Source organism: Sminthopsis crassicaudata, chromosome 1, assembly GCF_048593235.1.
Source record: "Sminthopsis crassicaudata isolate SCR6 chromosome 1, ASM4859323v1, whole genome shotgun sequence".
Taxonomy (NCBI): domain Eukaryota; kingdom Metazoa; phylum Chordata; class Mammalia; order Dasyuromorphia; family Dasyuridae; genus Sminthopsis; species Sminthopsis crassicaudata.
In genome coordinates this window covers 62,800,666-62,815,832 of record NC_133617.1, presented here as the reverse complement: position 1 = coordinate 62,815,832, position 15,167 = coordinate 62,800,666, and the positions used below count along the sequence as shown (strand labels likewise).

Here is a 15,167-nt window from a genome sequence, read left to right as displayed (position 1 = left end):
TCTTGCACGTGACAAAAAGAGAAATGGGTTTAAAAGGATTGTACATGTTTGAACCTATATCAATCACATTGCTTGCTGCCTTGGAGGGGAGTAAAGGAGAGAGGGGGAGAAAAAATCTGGAACACAAATACTGAAAGCTATATTTACATGTATTTGCAAAAAATAAAATACATGAGCCATGATTTTTCAAACTGTTTAAAAATTAGAAAAAAAAGCTTCACAAAATGAAAAAAGCAAGGGGAAAAAAGGAATTATTCCCCTTTGTACCGCTAGGGGGAACTGAGCTCTGCGGAGGACACGATTTGTCCAAGTTTGGTAAGTTTCACCGCCAGCGCTTGCTTTTCCCACTCCGCCCGGATCCCTCCGGCTTCCTCCAGGGCTGGGAGCGCACCCAGGGAGAGCGGGCCAGCGAGTCCCACCGGGGAGAACAGTGGGGGGCGGAGGGACGCGGTCCGGGGACAAGCCCCGCCTCCGGGACCCAGCCCCGCCTCCGGGACCCAGGAGCGTCTCCCCGGGGACAGTCACTGAATCTCAGCGGGAGTGACAGCTGCAGGGGAGGGAGTCCCCTACGCAGCTGAAATTACAGCTCAGGACCAAACACTCATCGGCGGAGAGGCAGGTCGCCAATAAGTGGAGTTATAAAATGTTTAAAGCCTTTTAGAATTAATTGTACCGGCGCCCGAGGTTCTCAGTCACTCAGGCCAGGGGCAGCTCCGAGCCCCTCCCACCGGGGCCTTCGCCGCGCCAGCCCTACCCAGCATCCTCCACGAGAAGCGTCGCGGGCGGTGGGGCGCACGCGCGTTCTGCCGCACGTCTATTATGCCGGGTTTGAATCGGCATCTGCCACTTCATGCGGAAGGGGAGCCCTTTCTCTAGAGGGACAAAGAGTCCGTCTCTTTTTATCCACTTCTTGTGGCAAGAACTACATAGAGGACATAGTACACTACTTGAAACGTGACGTATAAGTCCCCAAGTCTCACTTCCTTTAGTATTTCCTTCCTTGGTGGACTTGGATACGTATGTTCCCCCCTTCTGTTCAGATGGTACGTTCTGACAAAGTCACGTGACGGGGAAGATGGTTGCCCCCAAAGCGTACTAGGAGTCGTGGGTGCCGCTGCCGCCGTGTGAGCTGCCGGGTGAGCGTTTGGGGGTCTTGGAGATCAAGCGGATCCGCTTGATTCTCTCCCCTGGGTGGAAGATTTGGTAGGGATTAGGCATGGGATCGGATCTTCCTGGGGGGGGGGAATCTAGCCTGTCCGGAGCCGGGGGCTGAGGGAAGTAGCCGGTGCCGAGGGGCCTGCCTGACTCTCCTCCCGTTTCCCCCTGAGCGAGCCCGTCTTTGAGCGAGTTCATCTGCTTGACGTGGGGGAGTCCCCTCCTGACCCTGTTGATGGTTTGCTCTTGAACCTATATAAGAAGTGTTTACTTCCTGAGCACGTACTTGCTGTGTGTACAGCCCAGTGAGTCGTTGAGTGAGTGAATGTCCTGCCCTCGCGGGCTGGAGGGAGAGCTCAGCTGGGGGGGCGGGGGGGACGTCGTGTAGTCCGTGTGGTGAATGCGAGAGCTCTAAGAGACGAGCTGGATTCTCTGGGGCGGGACCCCGAGAGTCAGAATGAAGACTCTAAACCAGTCCTCACACTTTTTAAACAGGGCCCTGTCCCTCAGACTGTTGGAGGCCGGAGTAAAGTACAAACAAAAGCTCACGCTCTGTCTCCGCCCCTCAGCCCGCCCGGGCCGCCTAAACGTCCTCAGCCCCCGTAGTTCGAGAACCCTGCTCTGTGGGAGCCGTGCTTTCCCCTCAGGCTGGGGTGTCTGGCTCAGCTCTGAAGGCCACGTTGGAGGAAGGACCGTGACTCTTAGTTGGGGGCGGATTTCCCTGGTATAGGGAGCTCCCTCCCCTACGGGGCTTTTAAGCACTGGCGCCGGAGTTAGGAAGACCCGAGTTCGAATTCCGCCTCAGATACTAACAGGCTGTTGGGGCCTGGACCAGTGACTCAGCCTCCCTGGGGCAGTTTCTCCATTAGTAAAATTAGAACAATAGACCGAACCAGATAACGTTATCTGCAACTTCTGGTTTTAGAAAGTGCCCTAGACCACTAAGAAGCTGCAGGAGTGGCCCAGGGTCTCAGGGCCTACAAGTTACAAGTGTCAAAGGAGGGACTTGGGCCCGGGTCTGCCTCTGTCCGTTCGGCCTTCTCCAGGGGTCCTGGCTGCCTCAGGCTGAGCGCTGTGCTCCGAGCAGTTCTGCTTAGTCCCACGCTCTCTGCTAATTCAGCAAGAACTGCCGAGAGGATTTAGTGATACTTTAGCCTGGAAAAAAGATTTGGGATGGCTGTGGGGCAGTGACCCCCAGGGCTGTGTGCCCGTGGCTGGTGCCCGCCGTCCCCTCCGTCTGCATCTCTCGTGGGCACCTCCGACCAAGCTTCGGGTCTGAGGCAGAGCTCCTCCTTCTCCCAGATCTGGGCTGCTTCCCCACGGCCCTGGTTCTGCCTAGGCCAGCACATCCTTCTAGGGACCCACATCCCCAGGAGTCATCCCGCGCTCTCCTTGGGCAGATCTTGAGATGCTCCCTCTGTATAGAGCCACCTCCCTCGTGAGGGACCCCATCCTCTCTCGCTTGAACAGTGTTGAGATCCTCATTGATCTTCCACCACTGGCCCTCTCCCCTAAGTCCATACTCCATGTAACTGTCAAAGAGATATCCTGTATTTGTTAGCTTAATAGTACTGGGGTTTTTCCTAATTACATGTAAAGATAGTTTCCAACATCTTTTTTTTGAGGCTGGGGTTGAGTGACTTGCCCAAGGTCACACAGCTAGGAAGTGTTAAGTGTCTGAGGTCAGATTTGAACTCGGGTCCTCCTGAATTCAGGGCTGGTGCTCTATCCATTGCGCCCCCTAGCTGCCTCACCAACATTCATTTTTGTAAAGATTTTGTGCTCCTGATGTTTCCTTCCTCAACACAGCCAGCAATCTGATACAGGTTGTACATGTACAATCATGTTAAACATTTCCATATTAGTCTTTCTGTGAAGGAAGAGTCAGAAAAAAGGGAGAAAACCATGGCGGGCAAACAGATTGAACTAACATACTCCAATACGCATTTAAAGTCCCATGTTCCTTCTCCGGAGCGGGTGGCATTTTCCCTTGCTTGTTTTGGGAATTGTCTGGGATCACTGCATTGCTGAGAAGGGCTGAGCCAATCACAGTCGATCATCACACCGGCTCGCCGGTACTGTGTAATATTCTCCTGGTTCTGCTCCCCTTACTCAGCATCATTTAATGTAAATCCAGGTTTTTCTGAAATCTGCCTGCTCATCATTTCTTAGAACACAATAGCTTCCATTACGTTCGTATACCACAAGTTGTTCAGCCATTCCCCAGTTGACGGGCATCGCCTCAGTTTCCATTTCTGTGACACCACAAAAAGAACTACTATAAATAGCTTGGTACGTGCCCCTTTTTAATGATGTCTTTGCATTGTAGACTAGCAGCAGTATTGTGGACCAAAGGAAATGTTCGGGCCTGTGGCGCCTTGGGCATAGTTCCAGATTGCTCTCTGGAAAAGGAGAGATTTTCGGTGCTGTTCCACTGCCTCTCTCTTGCTCTTTCTTTTTGGAATTTAAAGTTGTCTCCAGTCAGCCTTTCTGGACAAATTGATTACACAGCCTTTCTTTTTATCCTTTATTCTAACCAAACTGATCATCTTGCTTTTTTTTAACCATGCTTTATTGTCTTGTTTTTTTTCACCATGCTAGATTTCATCTCTCATGCCCATACCTTTGTTCAGGCTGTCGCTGTGCCTGGGCTGCGTTCCCTCTTTACCTCTGCCGCCCAGACTCTTCCGACGAAGTTCAACTTGAGCACAGCCTCCCACATGATGGGTCTCCTGATTCTCCCAGCTGCCATTAACAGCAATAATAATCGTAGCTAAGGTTTGCACAGCACTTACTGTGTGCCAGGCACTGTTCTAAGTGCTTTATAATCGTCGTGTGTTTGGCCCTCACAGCAGCCCTGGGAGGAAGGTGCTCTTATTATTACCCCCTTTGTACAGATGGGAAAACTGGAGCAAATGCAAATTAAGTGACAAGCCCCAGTTCACACAGCTACTAAGTATCTGAAACCAGATTTGAACTTGAGTCTTATGACCCCAGGCCTGACACTATCTCCTGCACTCCTTACGCTGTCTCTTGGGGTGTATTGTATTACTCCCAGTGGCTGACAGAAGGAGCCATGGACAGAAGAAGCGAGAAGCAGATTGAGGTTTTATTAAAGAAAACATTTCCCTACAGAGCAGGTTGGGGGAGTTGCAGTCTCTGACGGTGGTGGAAGCTAAACAGCCTTTTTTTGTTCAGGAGTGGATGAACCCAGATTCCCCGAGGGGCCAGACAGAACAAATTGAGCTCCTAGCTGCTGGGATTCTATGTGTAGGAGGCTTTACCTTTATCTTCTCCCGCAGGATCCAAGCCCACAAGTCACCTTGGCCGGCCTGGCAGAAGCCTTGGGACTGCAAGCACCATGGTAACAGAGAAGGAGGTAGAGGCCATTGGGCAGACCCTCGTGGATCCTAAGCAGCCCCTACAGGCTCGTTTCCGGGCCCTGTTCACCCTTCGGGGGCTGGGTGGGCCTGGGGCCATTTCATGGATCAGCCAGGCCTTCGGGGATGAGTCAGCCCTGCTGAAGCATGAGTTGGCCTACTGCCTGGGCCAAATGCAGGACGCTAGAGCCATCCCTGTCTTAGTAGAAGTTCTGAAGGATACAAACCAAGAGCCCATGGTCCGGCATGAGGCAGGTGAGTGAGGCCCTGTGGTCCCGCCCGTTCTGAGGCCTGATAACAGTACTTCTCTTGCTTTGGGGGTGGGATCCAGTGTCAGCAACACGGATCTGTGTGGCTCCTACTGTTGTCAAAGACTGCACTGGGCACTCGTGGGAGGGATTCCCGCCTCAGAGCTGGGTGAGAAGCATGAGTTGAAGGACCCTGGCAGCCGGGGCTGTCAGGGATTGGAGTTTCAGGAACACAGAGGAATTCAGTAGGTAGAAGAGAGGAGAGAGGCATTCCTGGCAGGGATGTGAGCAGAGGCTCACAGGAGGGAAAGACTTGTGGAGGGAAATAATGGGAGAGAAGGCTGGAAAGGGAGAGTGGCACCAGATTGTAGAGGATCTTGGAGACAAAGCAAACAAGTTTAGACCTATATCCAGTAAATGCCAAGAGAAGCTGAGGGATTTCAGGCATAAGGAAAGTGGAAAGGATAGAAGACCCTGGACTGGTCTGAAAATCAGAAGATCTGGTTCCTAATCCTGGTTCTTCCACTAACCTGCTGTAGGGCTTTGGGCAGGCCCCTCTACTTCTCTCCCTCCCTCCTTCCTTCCTTTTCTCCTCCTTTTCTTCCTCCCTCTCTCCTTGCTTCCTTCCCTCTTCTGTAGCATGAAGTGGTAGGCCTGGTTGATTGCTAAGGTCCTTTCTAGTTCTTTCTTTATTCTAAGGTCCATTCTAACCCCAATATTTTGTGTGCAAAGGACTTTATCAACTTTGATATTCTCTGGCTCCTTTTCTCTTTCAGGAGAGGCTCTGGGAGCCATTGGCAACCCAGAAGTGTTGGAACTCCTGAAGGAATATTCTAAGGATCCTGTCATTGAGGTAACAATACCATTTTCTTTTTCTTTTTCTTTTTTCCTCCCAGTGGCTTCCAGGTCTCCTATTACTTAGTTTTTTGTTTGTTTGTTTTTTTAATTTAGTTATTTAGTGAGATCAGATTGGGAGGATATTGTAAAGTGATAGGATTTAGTACTGGAGCAAAGAGTAGAGAGAGAAAGGCAATAGAAAATAGAAATTTAAGCTAGAAAGATTGCATTTTATTAGCTTGTGAAGGGCCTGGCATTGGAAATCCATGGACTAGCCCCTTTCCTCTTTAAAATGCTTCTTTATGTTTTTTTAAGTACTGCTTTTCCTCCCCACCTCCACAATCTTCTCTTGAAACAAGAAATACAGTGAAACAAATCAACTTATTGGCCCTGTCTGTTATCAGATACCCATATCACATCTGCAGAGCCCCTCTGTCAGGACAAAAAGAGGGAGCTGTGTTTCATCGTCAGTCCTCTGGAGGCAGGATTGTTCATGGCATTGGTCTGAGCTTTTTGTGACATTTTTATAGTCATCTTATTATTGTCTTCTTGATACGGTTTGCTTCTGCTTACTTCCTTCTGCATCTGACATCCAAGTTTTATTAAGCTTCTCAGATTTCTCATTTCTTGCAGAGCAATACTGTCCAATTATATTTTTTATGATTATTCATTCAACATTTATTAATCAATCAAGTATTTATTAAGTGCTTACTATGTGCCAGGTACTGTACTAGGTGTTGGGACCCAAGTATAAAGAAAAAACTATCTCAGCTTGTATTCTTTTTTTTTCCTTTCCTTTTTTTTTTTTTTTTTTTTTTAATTAAAACTTTATATTTTCAAAACATATGCATGGATAATTTTTTAACGTAGACTCTCCAAAACCTTGTGTTCTGTCCAATTATATTTCTATACTCCAAGTTGTTCAGCTAGTCCAGTTAATTGATGGGTGCCCATTTTTTAATTTTGGGGTTCCTGCTTCCATAAAAAGTGCTGCTGCGTATATTTGCAACCCTCTCATTTTATAGATGGTTTAGCAATACTGGGAAATCCCCAACAGCCTGTCCCTCCTGAGTCACCAGCTTTCAGATCCCCACTAGATCTTAAAAGTTGGGAGGCACTTTAAATGTCATTTAATCTAGCCCTCCCCCTCTCCCCACAATTTTGAAAGTGAGCAGATGGGACCCTCGGAGAGAGGAAACAGCCTGCCTGATACCATGGAGCAGGGCATCCCAGAGAAGGGATGGGATCCCAGGCCTGTAGCTAGCTCCTCCTAGAGCTCACCTCTTCTTCTTTTAAATGTGTGGTCCCCTCTCTTCCCTGCACAGGATCCAGCAGGAATTCTCAGGAACATCATCTTACTCTCCCAGGTCTAAACTCCTCTGGCATCCAAGGCATTTGTAACTTGACTTCAGATGGATCTGCTCCCATCACACAGCATGCCCATTTTTAATTCAGAGCCTAGAATTTGGATTTTTTTTTCTTTGCTGAGGCAATTGGGGTTAAGTGACTTGCTCAGGGTCACACAGCTAGAATGTGTTAAATGTTTGAGACCAGATTTGAACCCAGATCTTCCTAACTTCAGGGCTGGTACTCTATCTGCATTAACTAGTTGCCCCTGAATTTGGATATTTCTAAACTGCTTTTAGGATTTGTAATGCTTTCCTTGCAATAGCCCTGTGAAGTAAGCATCGCCTCATTGTACAAATGAGGAGACTAGCTCAGAGATATTAAACAGCTCACCCATGGTCATGGGTGCTGACCTTCAGACTCCAGATCTGCTTCCTCTCATTGGTTCAGACCAGAGGTTGGGTCCCTGAAAGGGAGGCTGGGATGGGAGAGCTCCCGGAGACTTCTCAGGGTCCCTCCTTGTCCCCAGGTGGCAGAGACCTGCCAGTTGGCAGTGCAACGGCTAGAGTGGCTCCAGCAGAATGGAGGGGAGCCCACGGGAAGCCCCTATTTGTCTGTGGACCCAGCCCCGCCAGCTGAGGAGAAGGATGTGGGGCGTCTTCGGGCCATGCTGCTGGATGAATCGTGCCCCCTTTTCGACCGCTATCGTGCTATGTTTGCTCTGCGAAACACTGGGGGCAAGGAGGCTGCACTGGCCCTTGCAGACGGTGAGGAGGGTGCCCAGGGTGAGGTGAAGGAGGTTGGGCCCTTACTTTGGAAGGTTCAGAGGATAGCATGAGATATTAGGAGAGAAAATGTTTTGGGAGCAAGGGATAATCTGTCTCATGATGTGCCCTTCCTCCTAGTTCTCTCTCACACCACCTCTGGGAGGCCCAATTTTCCCAGTCTCCCTCCTAGGTGACTCCTACCCCTCCTGTCCCCCTCTTTCCCCCCTCACTCCCTTCCCCCTAGATTGCCCACCCCCACCCCCCCAGGGTCTCTCTACGTCCACCTACCTCTCCTTCAGATGGCTCCCTCACCTGATCAGCTTTCTCTCCTGGTTCTTGCCTCCAGGTCTGGGTTGTGGCAGTGCTCTGTTCCGTCATGAGGTGGGCTACGTCCTGGGCCAGCTGCAGCACGAGGCCTGCATCCCCCAGCTTACAGCTGCCCTGGACAGCCGCGCTGAGAACCCCATGGTACGGCATGAGTGTGCCGAAGCCCTGGGCTCCATTGCCCACCCCGACTGCCTGGCAGCACTGCGGGCCCACGCAGCTGACACGGAGCGCGTGGTGCGGGAGAGCTGCGAGGTGGCCCTGGACATGTACGCCTATGAGAACGGGCCCGAGTTTCAGTACGCCAACGGCCTGAGCCAGCTAGGCCAGCCTTCGCCTGTGCTGGACGGGCTCTCCTGACTCTGTAAAGCTCCTGCTCTCTGACAACTGCCCCCATTCCTGCCTGGGCCTCATCTTTCTGCTCCTGAACTTCCTTGGTACTCTCACAGGACTGGGGATGAGAAGTGATCTGGGTGGGAGGTTAGAAACAACTGGGATCTTCTGGGAAGGGGGATGCAGAACTCACTAGGTGCAGAACCAGTTTTGTGGGTCATCTCTCTTTTGTGGGCAAGAGACCACATTTGCCTCAGGAGGGATGCATCTCTACCGAGTTTGGGCTTTTGGGACAGTTTGGGATCTTTTTTGGGGACAGAAGAGAACCATTAGAATGGGATCACTGTCTTACCAGAAGGTGCTGGAATCTGTATTGAATTTGGAACAGATTGGGGTCTTTGGGGATCTCTGTGGGGTGAGTCTAATGGGATTTAGGTTTATTGGGAAATTGGAATTGTTTATCAATAAAACTAGGTATATTGGGGTCCCTTTGGAGAAGATCTGGAAAAGAATTTAGATTGGTTGGGGGAAAAGGTACATAGCTTCTTTATAATTGGGATTTTCTGGAGGAAGCTCTTTCTGAGTTGCTGCTCTCTACCTGACCATATATCCTAGATATCTGGGCAACTTGGAGAGATAAACCCACCCATATATATCCTCTTTCCTGTCATCTACTGCCTGTCTGGAAGGGAAAAGCATGGATAGTACCTGCTCAGATGATTGGAGTGGGAGTAGGGACCCTTAGTTTTGAGGGAAATGAAACTGGGGTGGATCACAAAGTGGGCAGAGTTCTTAGGTGGATTCTTCCCAGGGAGACGAGAGCTGGGCTAGGCCTGGGGGAGAGCAAGAGGTCAGGCCCATCTGAATTGAGTATTAAATTATTTGTCTGAGAAAATCATGTGAAGTGTCTATGTGGGGTGAGGATGACTAGAAAGAAGAGAAATGCTGAAGGGCTGTATCTCCAGCCTGAGCTAGTTGTCAGAAGTTCTGGCTTCTCAACCCAACCCTTCTGTTCATTACTATATGAATGGAGATCTTGGGATCTCCAATAATTCTAATTCTTATTCCTTGAGAGCTATCTCAATTCAGTCATTTGTTGTAAAGAATTTTTAAAACTAGAAAAAGAAGTTTAAAACCCTCAATGAAATACCAAATTAGAAATTCTGAAAATCAAAGAGATTTATAAAATTGAAAGTAAGAAAAGTATTGAACTAATTAATAAATCTAAGTTGGTTTTATGAAAAACCAACAAAATAGGCAAACCTTTGGTTAATTTGATTAGAAAAAGGAAAGAAAAAACCAATTACCAGCATAAAAAGTGAAAAGGGTGAACTTATCCATCAATGAAGAATAAATTTAAACAAGGAGTTATTTTGCCCAATTGTATGCCAACAAATTTGACAATTTAATTGAAATGGATGAATATTTACAAAAATATAAATTGCCCAGATTAATAGAAGAGGAAATAAATCATTGAAATTTCCCATTTTAGAAAGAGAAATTGAGTAAGCCATCAATTAATTTCCTAAGAAGTCCCCTGTTTGAGGACTACCAACCACCCTATAAGGTCAAAATGAGTACATGATTTAGGCAAAAAGGATGATACATACTATAACCAAATTGGGAGGAGCAAAAGATAGTTTACCTATCAGATCTTTGGAGAAGAGAGGAATTTATGGCCCAAGAACCAAAGTACATTATGGAATGCAAAATGGATAGCTTTGATTACATTAAATTTTTTGTTTTTGCACAAACAAAACCAACATAGCCAAGATTAGAAAGGAAACAAAGCTGGAGAAAATTTTTTCTAGCTGCTGTTTCTAATAAAAACCTCACTTAAAAAAAAAAAAAAAAACTTTTTATTTTTCAAAATACATTGCAAAGTTAATTTTTGACATCCACCCTTGCAAAGCTTGTGTTCCCAATTTTTCTCCCTCCCTCCCCTAGACAGCAAATAATCCAGTACAAGTTAAATATGTGCAGTTTTTCTAAACATATTTCCATACATGTTGCATAAGAAAAAATCAGATCAAAAGGGAGAAAAGGAAAAAAGTAAGCAAACAAGAAAAAAGGTGAAAATATTATGTTGAGATCCATATTCAGGCCCCATGCTCTTTTCTCTGTATGCAGATGGTTCTCTATCGCAAGTCTATTGGAAATGAAAGCCTCATTTCTAAAATATATAAAGAACTGAGTCAAATTTACAAGAATACAAGTCATTCCCCAATTGATAAATGGACAAAGATATGTACAGGCAATTTTCAGATGAAATTAAAACCATCTATAGTCATGAAAAAATGCTTTAAATTACTATTGACCAGAGAAATGTAACTGAGATTACTCATTACTCTCAGATTGGGTAATGATGAGAAAAGATAATATTGGAGGGGATTGAAAGCTGGAACGCTAATATATTATTGGTGGAGTTGTGAACTGATTCAAACCAATCTGTAGAGCAGTCTGGAACTATGCCCAAAGGACTATAAAACTTTGATCCCTTTGAATCCAACATTGTGTCTACTGGGCTTATATCCCAAAGAGATCATAAAAAAGAGAAAAGGACCCACATATACAAAAATGTTTGTAGCAGCCCTTTTGTGGTGGCAAAGAATTGAAAAATGACTAGATGTCCATCAACTGGGGAATGGCTGAATAAGTTAAGCTATATGAAAGTAATGAAATATTAGTGTTTTTATAAAAAATGAACAGGTTGATTTTAGAAAGTCCTGGAAAGATTTGCATGAACTGATGCTGAGCAAAACAAGCAAACTAGGAAAACATTTTACACAGAAACAGCTAGATTGTGCGATGATCAACTATAACAGACTTGCTCATACTCAGTGGTTCAGTGATTCAAGGCAATCCCAATAAACTTTGGATAGAAAATATCCATTTTTTTCCCTCTCGTTTTCCCCTTCTGATTTTTCTCTCCCAATATGATACATAAGTAAATATATTAAATAAATAAAGGAACATGTATAACAAAAAAAGAATCCTAGACTGAAAATCAGGATATCTGGGTTTGGTCCTAGTTGCTATTAGCTTGCTATGAATAAGCATCTTACCCTCATGGGTCTCAGTTTCCTCATTTGTAAAGGGAGAAGTTCAATGAGATAATTTCTAACCTCAATCTCAATGAAGAGTCTGGGCTCCTATTCAGGTCACACCCCTTCCTTGAGGGAACCCAACAGCTTTCACCATTTTTCCCTACCCTAGATCCAAACAGTCTCAAGACCAGGATTCTATAAGGAAATGCTTGACTGGGATGTGGAAGTTCCCCCAGCCAATTTTCATCATACTCTAGGAAGAAAAAGGAGTAATGGTGATTCCTTCTATGAGGTCCTAGTCATGTAGTGGACCAGAGTCCAGGAGATGTGGCTTCAGTCCCAGCCCTGCCAAACTGATCGGGCTGATCCTGTGGTCTCTGGGCCCCACCAAGTCTTGCTGTTCTCCTCCCACCCTCACAATAATCTCCACAATCCTCTTAAGTCCCTAAGACCCTTAATACTTCCGCTGCCACCCTTGGGGGTGAGTCACTCCAGCATTGCCAGTCTCTTGGGCACCATGCCCCATATCCCCCTTTTAGACCCTTTTGCTGAAGGGTCGGGATGGTAGGGGGCTGGGGCTCTCGGCATCTGCTGGAAGAGGAGTTTGAGGACCAAACCAAGGAGCCGCCCATGTTTGAGGACTACCGACCACCTGCCCTAGATTCTGTGCCCCTGCCTAAGTACGTGCTGTACCTGCTGCTTGCTGCCCTCGTGGTCATAGCTGTGGCCTATGCCATTGTTGGGCACCTCATCAAAGACCTCATGCATGACCTGGCTGGTGAGTCCTTGGGGCCTGCCTCCTCCTGGGAGCCCTCCAGAGAGCAAGGTAGAAGCTTCATGTGCCCTCCAGCCTCCTTTCCTGAGATAGGGCTTAGGTGAGGCTCCTCCTTAGGAGCCCTTGGGGAACATAGTGGAGCAGAATGGTATGGTTCTCCCTCCTCTTTCCCCTCATCCAGGGAAGAGTTCATTTATAAATGTGATGGAAGTTACCGGGGGCTTAAAGTATGGTGCTTGTCAGTTTCAAGTATAATTCTTTTCTAAATTTCCTAAAACTCAGAACCCCACATCTTAAGACCTATACTATTGAGAACATATTTGACAAGAAAAAAAAGCCTATTGTTGGGGGCAGCTAGGTGGCCCAGTGGATAGAGCACCAACCTTGAATTCAGGAGGACCCAAGTTCAACTCTCTCTCAGACACTTAACACTTCCTAGCTGTGTGACCCTGGGCAAGTCACTTAACTCTAGCCTCAGGGAAAAAAAAGCCTATTTATGCTATTAAGGGTATTTGCATATTAATACAATATCATTTACAAACATTTGAACAATAGTAATTTGCTTTCAAGTCCAGAGCCCTGAATTTAAATTCTGCTTCCTCAGTTTACTGGCTTTGTGATACCAAGAATTTAGAGTTATGTTTAATGTAACACTGTCTCAGCCTTTGACTCCTTAACTGTAAGATAATCATAATAATCACTCTTAGCCTCACTAAGGTTATTGTGCAGGTCCAACTGAGACAATGTACATAAGACACTTTGTAAACAGGCAAGCACCAAACCAATGGTGTGGGGAGGGAAGAAGAAGTGATGAGGTAGACCTGGAAGGCTTCCTGCCCTGCCCTCCATCCTATGGAGAAATGTGATTTACCCTAACACCCTTTCTAGGAGAGAGAACCTCAGGTAAGAGCCAGGACACCTAGCTTTGTGTCCTGGGCCTGTGTCAGAGCATGGGTATATTCCCTATTTTCTCTCTGCTTTTGTATCTGGAAAATAAAGGGTGCTTCTGACCCTTGCTGATCTTATAGGCCCTTGGTTAAGGTGGGAGGAGAAGCTCAAGAAGAGGAAAAAGGTTGTCCTATCTATATTCTTTGTGCAGATTGGGCCTTTGGGCCGAAGCCAGAGCCGCAAGAGTCAATAAGGGAGTTGCCCAGCAGCCTAGAAGGTGAAGACATGGAGGAGCTGGATCTAGAGTTGGCCCTGACCTGGCAAGGGGAAGAGCTGACTGGTTCCTCGGATGATGCCCTGCCTGGGGACAGGGAGACCTGGAAGTCCCCCTGCTGGTCTCCCCACACTACTCCTAAACGCCCTTCCATCATCACCTTCCAAGAGCCAGGATCCCAGCAAAGCCCAGAGTAGAGAAAGAGCCAGGAATGGATGTCTCCTTGATATCCTGGGGCTCAGCAAAAGCTGCCGCAAGGGCCTTGGATCAGTTAGCACCGATCAGAAGGAAAAAATAAGAGGAAATCTCACTGATACTGGATTGTTGTGAGACCTCCCTTTATATTTCTAACAAGTAGTCTGGGGACTGAGTTTGTGAAAACTGAATTCTGTTCCACCACTGGCCTGACAAAAACTATAATCTCAGCTGGAAGAGACCTCAGAGACCATCTAATTCAAAGCTTCTTAAACTGTGGGTTGCTACCCCAGATGGGGTCTTATAATTGAATGTGGGGGTCACAAAATTATGATTTATTATCAATAAATGTTTGATTTGTATACCTATTTTATATACCTGTATACATGGGGTCACAAAAATTTCTCAAGCAAAAAGGTATCAGTAGTAGAAAAAATTTAAGAAGTCTTGAATTCTAGTCCACCTATCTAAACCAGGAAACTCCCGACAGGCAGCGTAGGACTGCAAAGCAGTCCAGTATCTCAGTTCTCCATGCAAGTAACTCAGTCCTTTGCAGCCTGAATGGTGATGAGGGAGCTTCACCCACAGAGGAGGGAGCAGGCAGGAACCAGCTTAGCACACAGTGGGAAGGGAAGAGAAGGTTGATGTTTTACATGGATGAGTTTTGTGGACTAGGAAAAAATTTTCTAGAGGCAGATACTGATGACTGGGAAACAGTGCCCTAAAACATTCCCAAGGGATCATCACTCTGTCTCTGCTTATGGGGAAAGGAGGCTGTGCTTTCCATTGCTAAACAACTCTAATTTTTTTTTTTTTTTAGTTCAGACCTGTGATTTCATCGATAAGGGGTACACATTGTGGAAATTTTAATGGCAATTGGCAGTGAATTTGCAACTTACAAGTCTTAGATACCCGGGAACACTAAGATAGCATGTATTAGAATTAGGTCTTGATCTCACTACCCAACACACCATCTCTATCCACCACACTGTCGCCTGAAGCTCTGATTATTAAGGAGTTTATCCTCACACTGAACTGAAATCTGCCTCCTCCTTATTTCTCCCAGCTATATTGAGTTCTGTGTTCTACATCCAGGCTTAGAAAATCAATCCTCTTTACATGACAACCCCTCAGAGGTCTGATGACTCATAAATCCCAAAGGAAAAAGCACTGCTGAGGTGGAAAGTCCCATTCCCCAAATCTGAATGTCCTTCAGACCTTTTTCTCTGCTGTTTTTACTCCCCAACACTGTTCCAGCCTGTCTCCAACAGTGATGATCTGAGCAACAAAAGCCTATGCTTTCAGTAGCTGGTAGGTAGGTTGGAAATAGTTGCATTTAGACAAGGGGAGGATGGCAGGACAACTTTCAGCATTCAAGATTTTCTGGACTAGTAATTAGGTGTCCTGAATTCAAATTCTGACTCTGGTATTTGCTCACTTTAGGCAAATTTGTCCCTCAGTTTCTCCTTATACAAAATAGAGTTGGACTCAGTAATTTCTCAGGTTACATTTAGCTCTAATCTTTTTTTTTTCCTCTTTAAATTAATTTTTATAATAATAACATTTTTTTTGACAGTACATATGCATAGGTAATTTT

General features: G+C 46.4%; 2 protein-coding genes across 7 annotated transcripts; both read left to right on the top strand.

The window, feature by feature from the left end:
- The first annotated feature begins 810 nt into the window (after nt 1-810).
- DOHH (deoxyhypusine hydroxylase) lies at nt 811-9,286 on the top strand. 5 transcript variants are annotated; one of them, XM_074307382.1, is made up of 6 exons: nt 811-1,136; nt 3,757-3,933; nt 4,458-4,790; nt 5,560-5,636; nt 7,497-7,734; nt 8,081-9,286. In XM_074307382.1, exons 3-6 carry the CDS (start codon nt 4,517-4,519, stop codon nt 8,416-8,418), a joined length of 927 nt encoding a protein of 308 aa, XP_074163483.1. In that variant the 5' UTR covers nt 811-1,136; nt 3,757-3,933; nt 4,458-4,516; the 3' UTR covers nt 8,419-9,286. The 5 variants fall into 5 exon arrangements, with proteins under 5 accessions (XP_074163483.1, XP_074163476.1, XP_074163469.1 ...); XM_074307391.1 differs by lacking the exon at nt 811-1,136 and adding an exon at nt 1,448-1,472; XM_074307375.1 differs by lacking the exon at nt 3,757-3,933 and having other exon boundaries at nt 811-1,124.
- A 959-nt stretch (nt 9,287-10,245) lies between these two features.
- SMIM44 (small integral membrane protein 44) lies at nt 10,246-13,943 on the top strand. 2 transcript variants are annotated; one of them, XM_074307423.1, is made up of 2 exons: nt 10,246-12,216; nt 13,313-13,943. In XM_074307423.1, the coding sequence occupies exons 1-2, from the start codon at nt 12,000-12,002 to the stop codon at nt 13,570-13,572; spliced, it is 477 nt and encodes a 158-aa protein (XP_074163524.1). In that variant the 5' UTR covers nt 10,246-11,999; the 3' UTR covers nt 13,573-13,943. The 2 variants fall into 2 exon arrangements, with proteins under 2 accessions (XP_074163524.1, XP_074163514.1); XM_074307413.1 differs by having other exon boundaries at nt 10,246-12,264.
- The last annotated feature ends 1,224 nt before the right edge of the window (nt 13,944-15,167 follow it).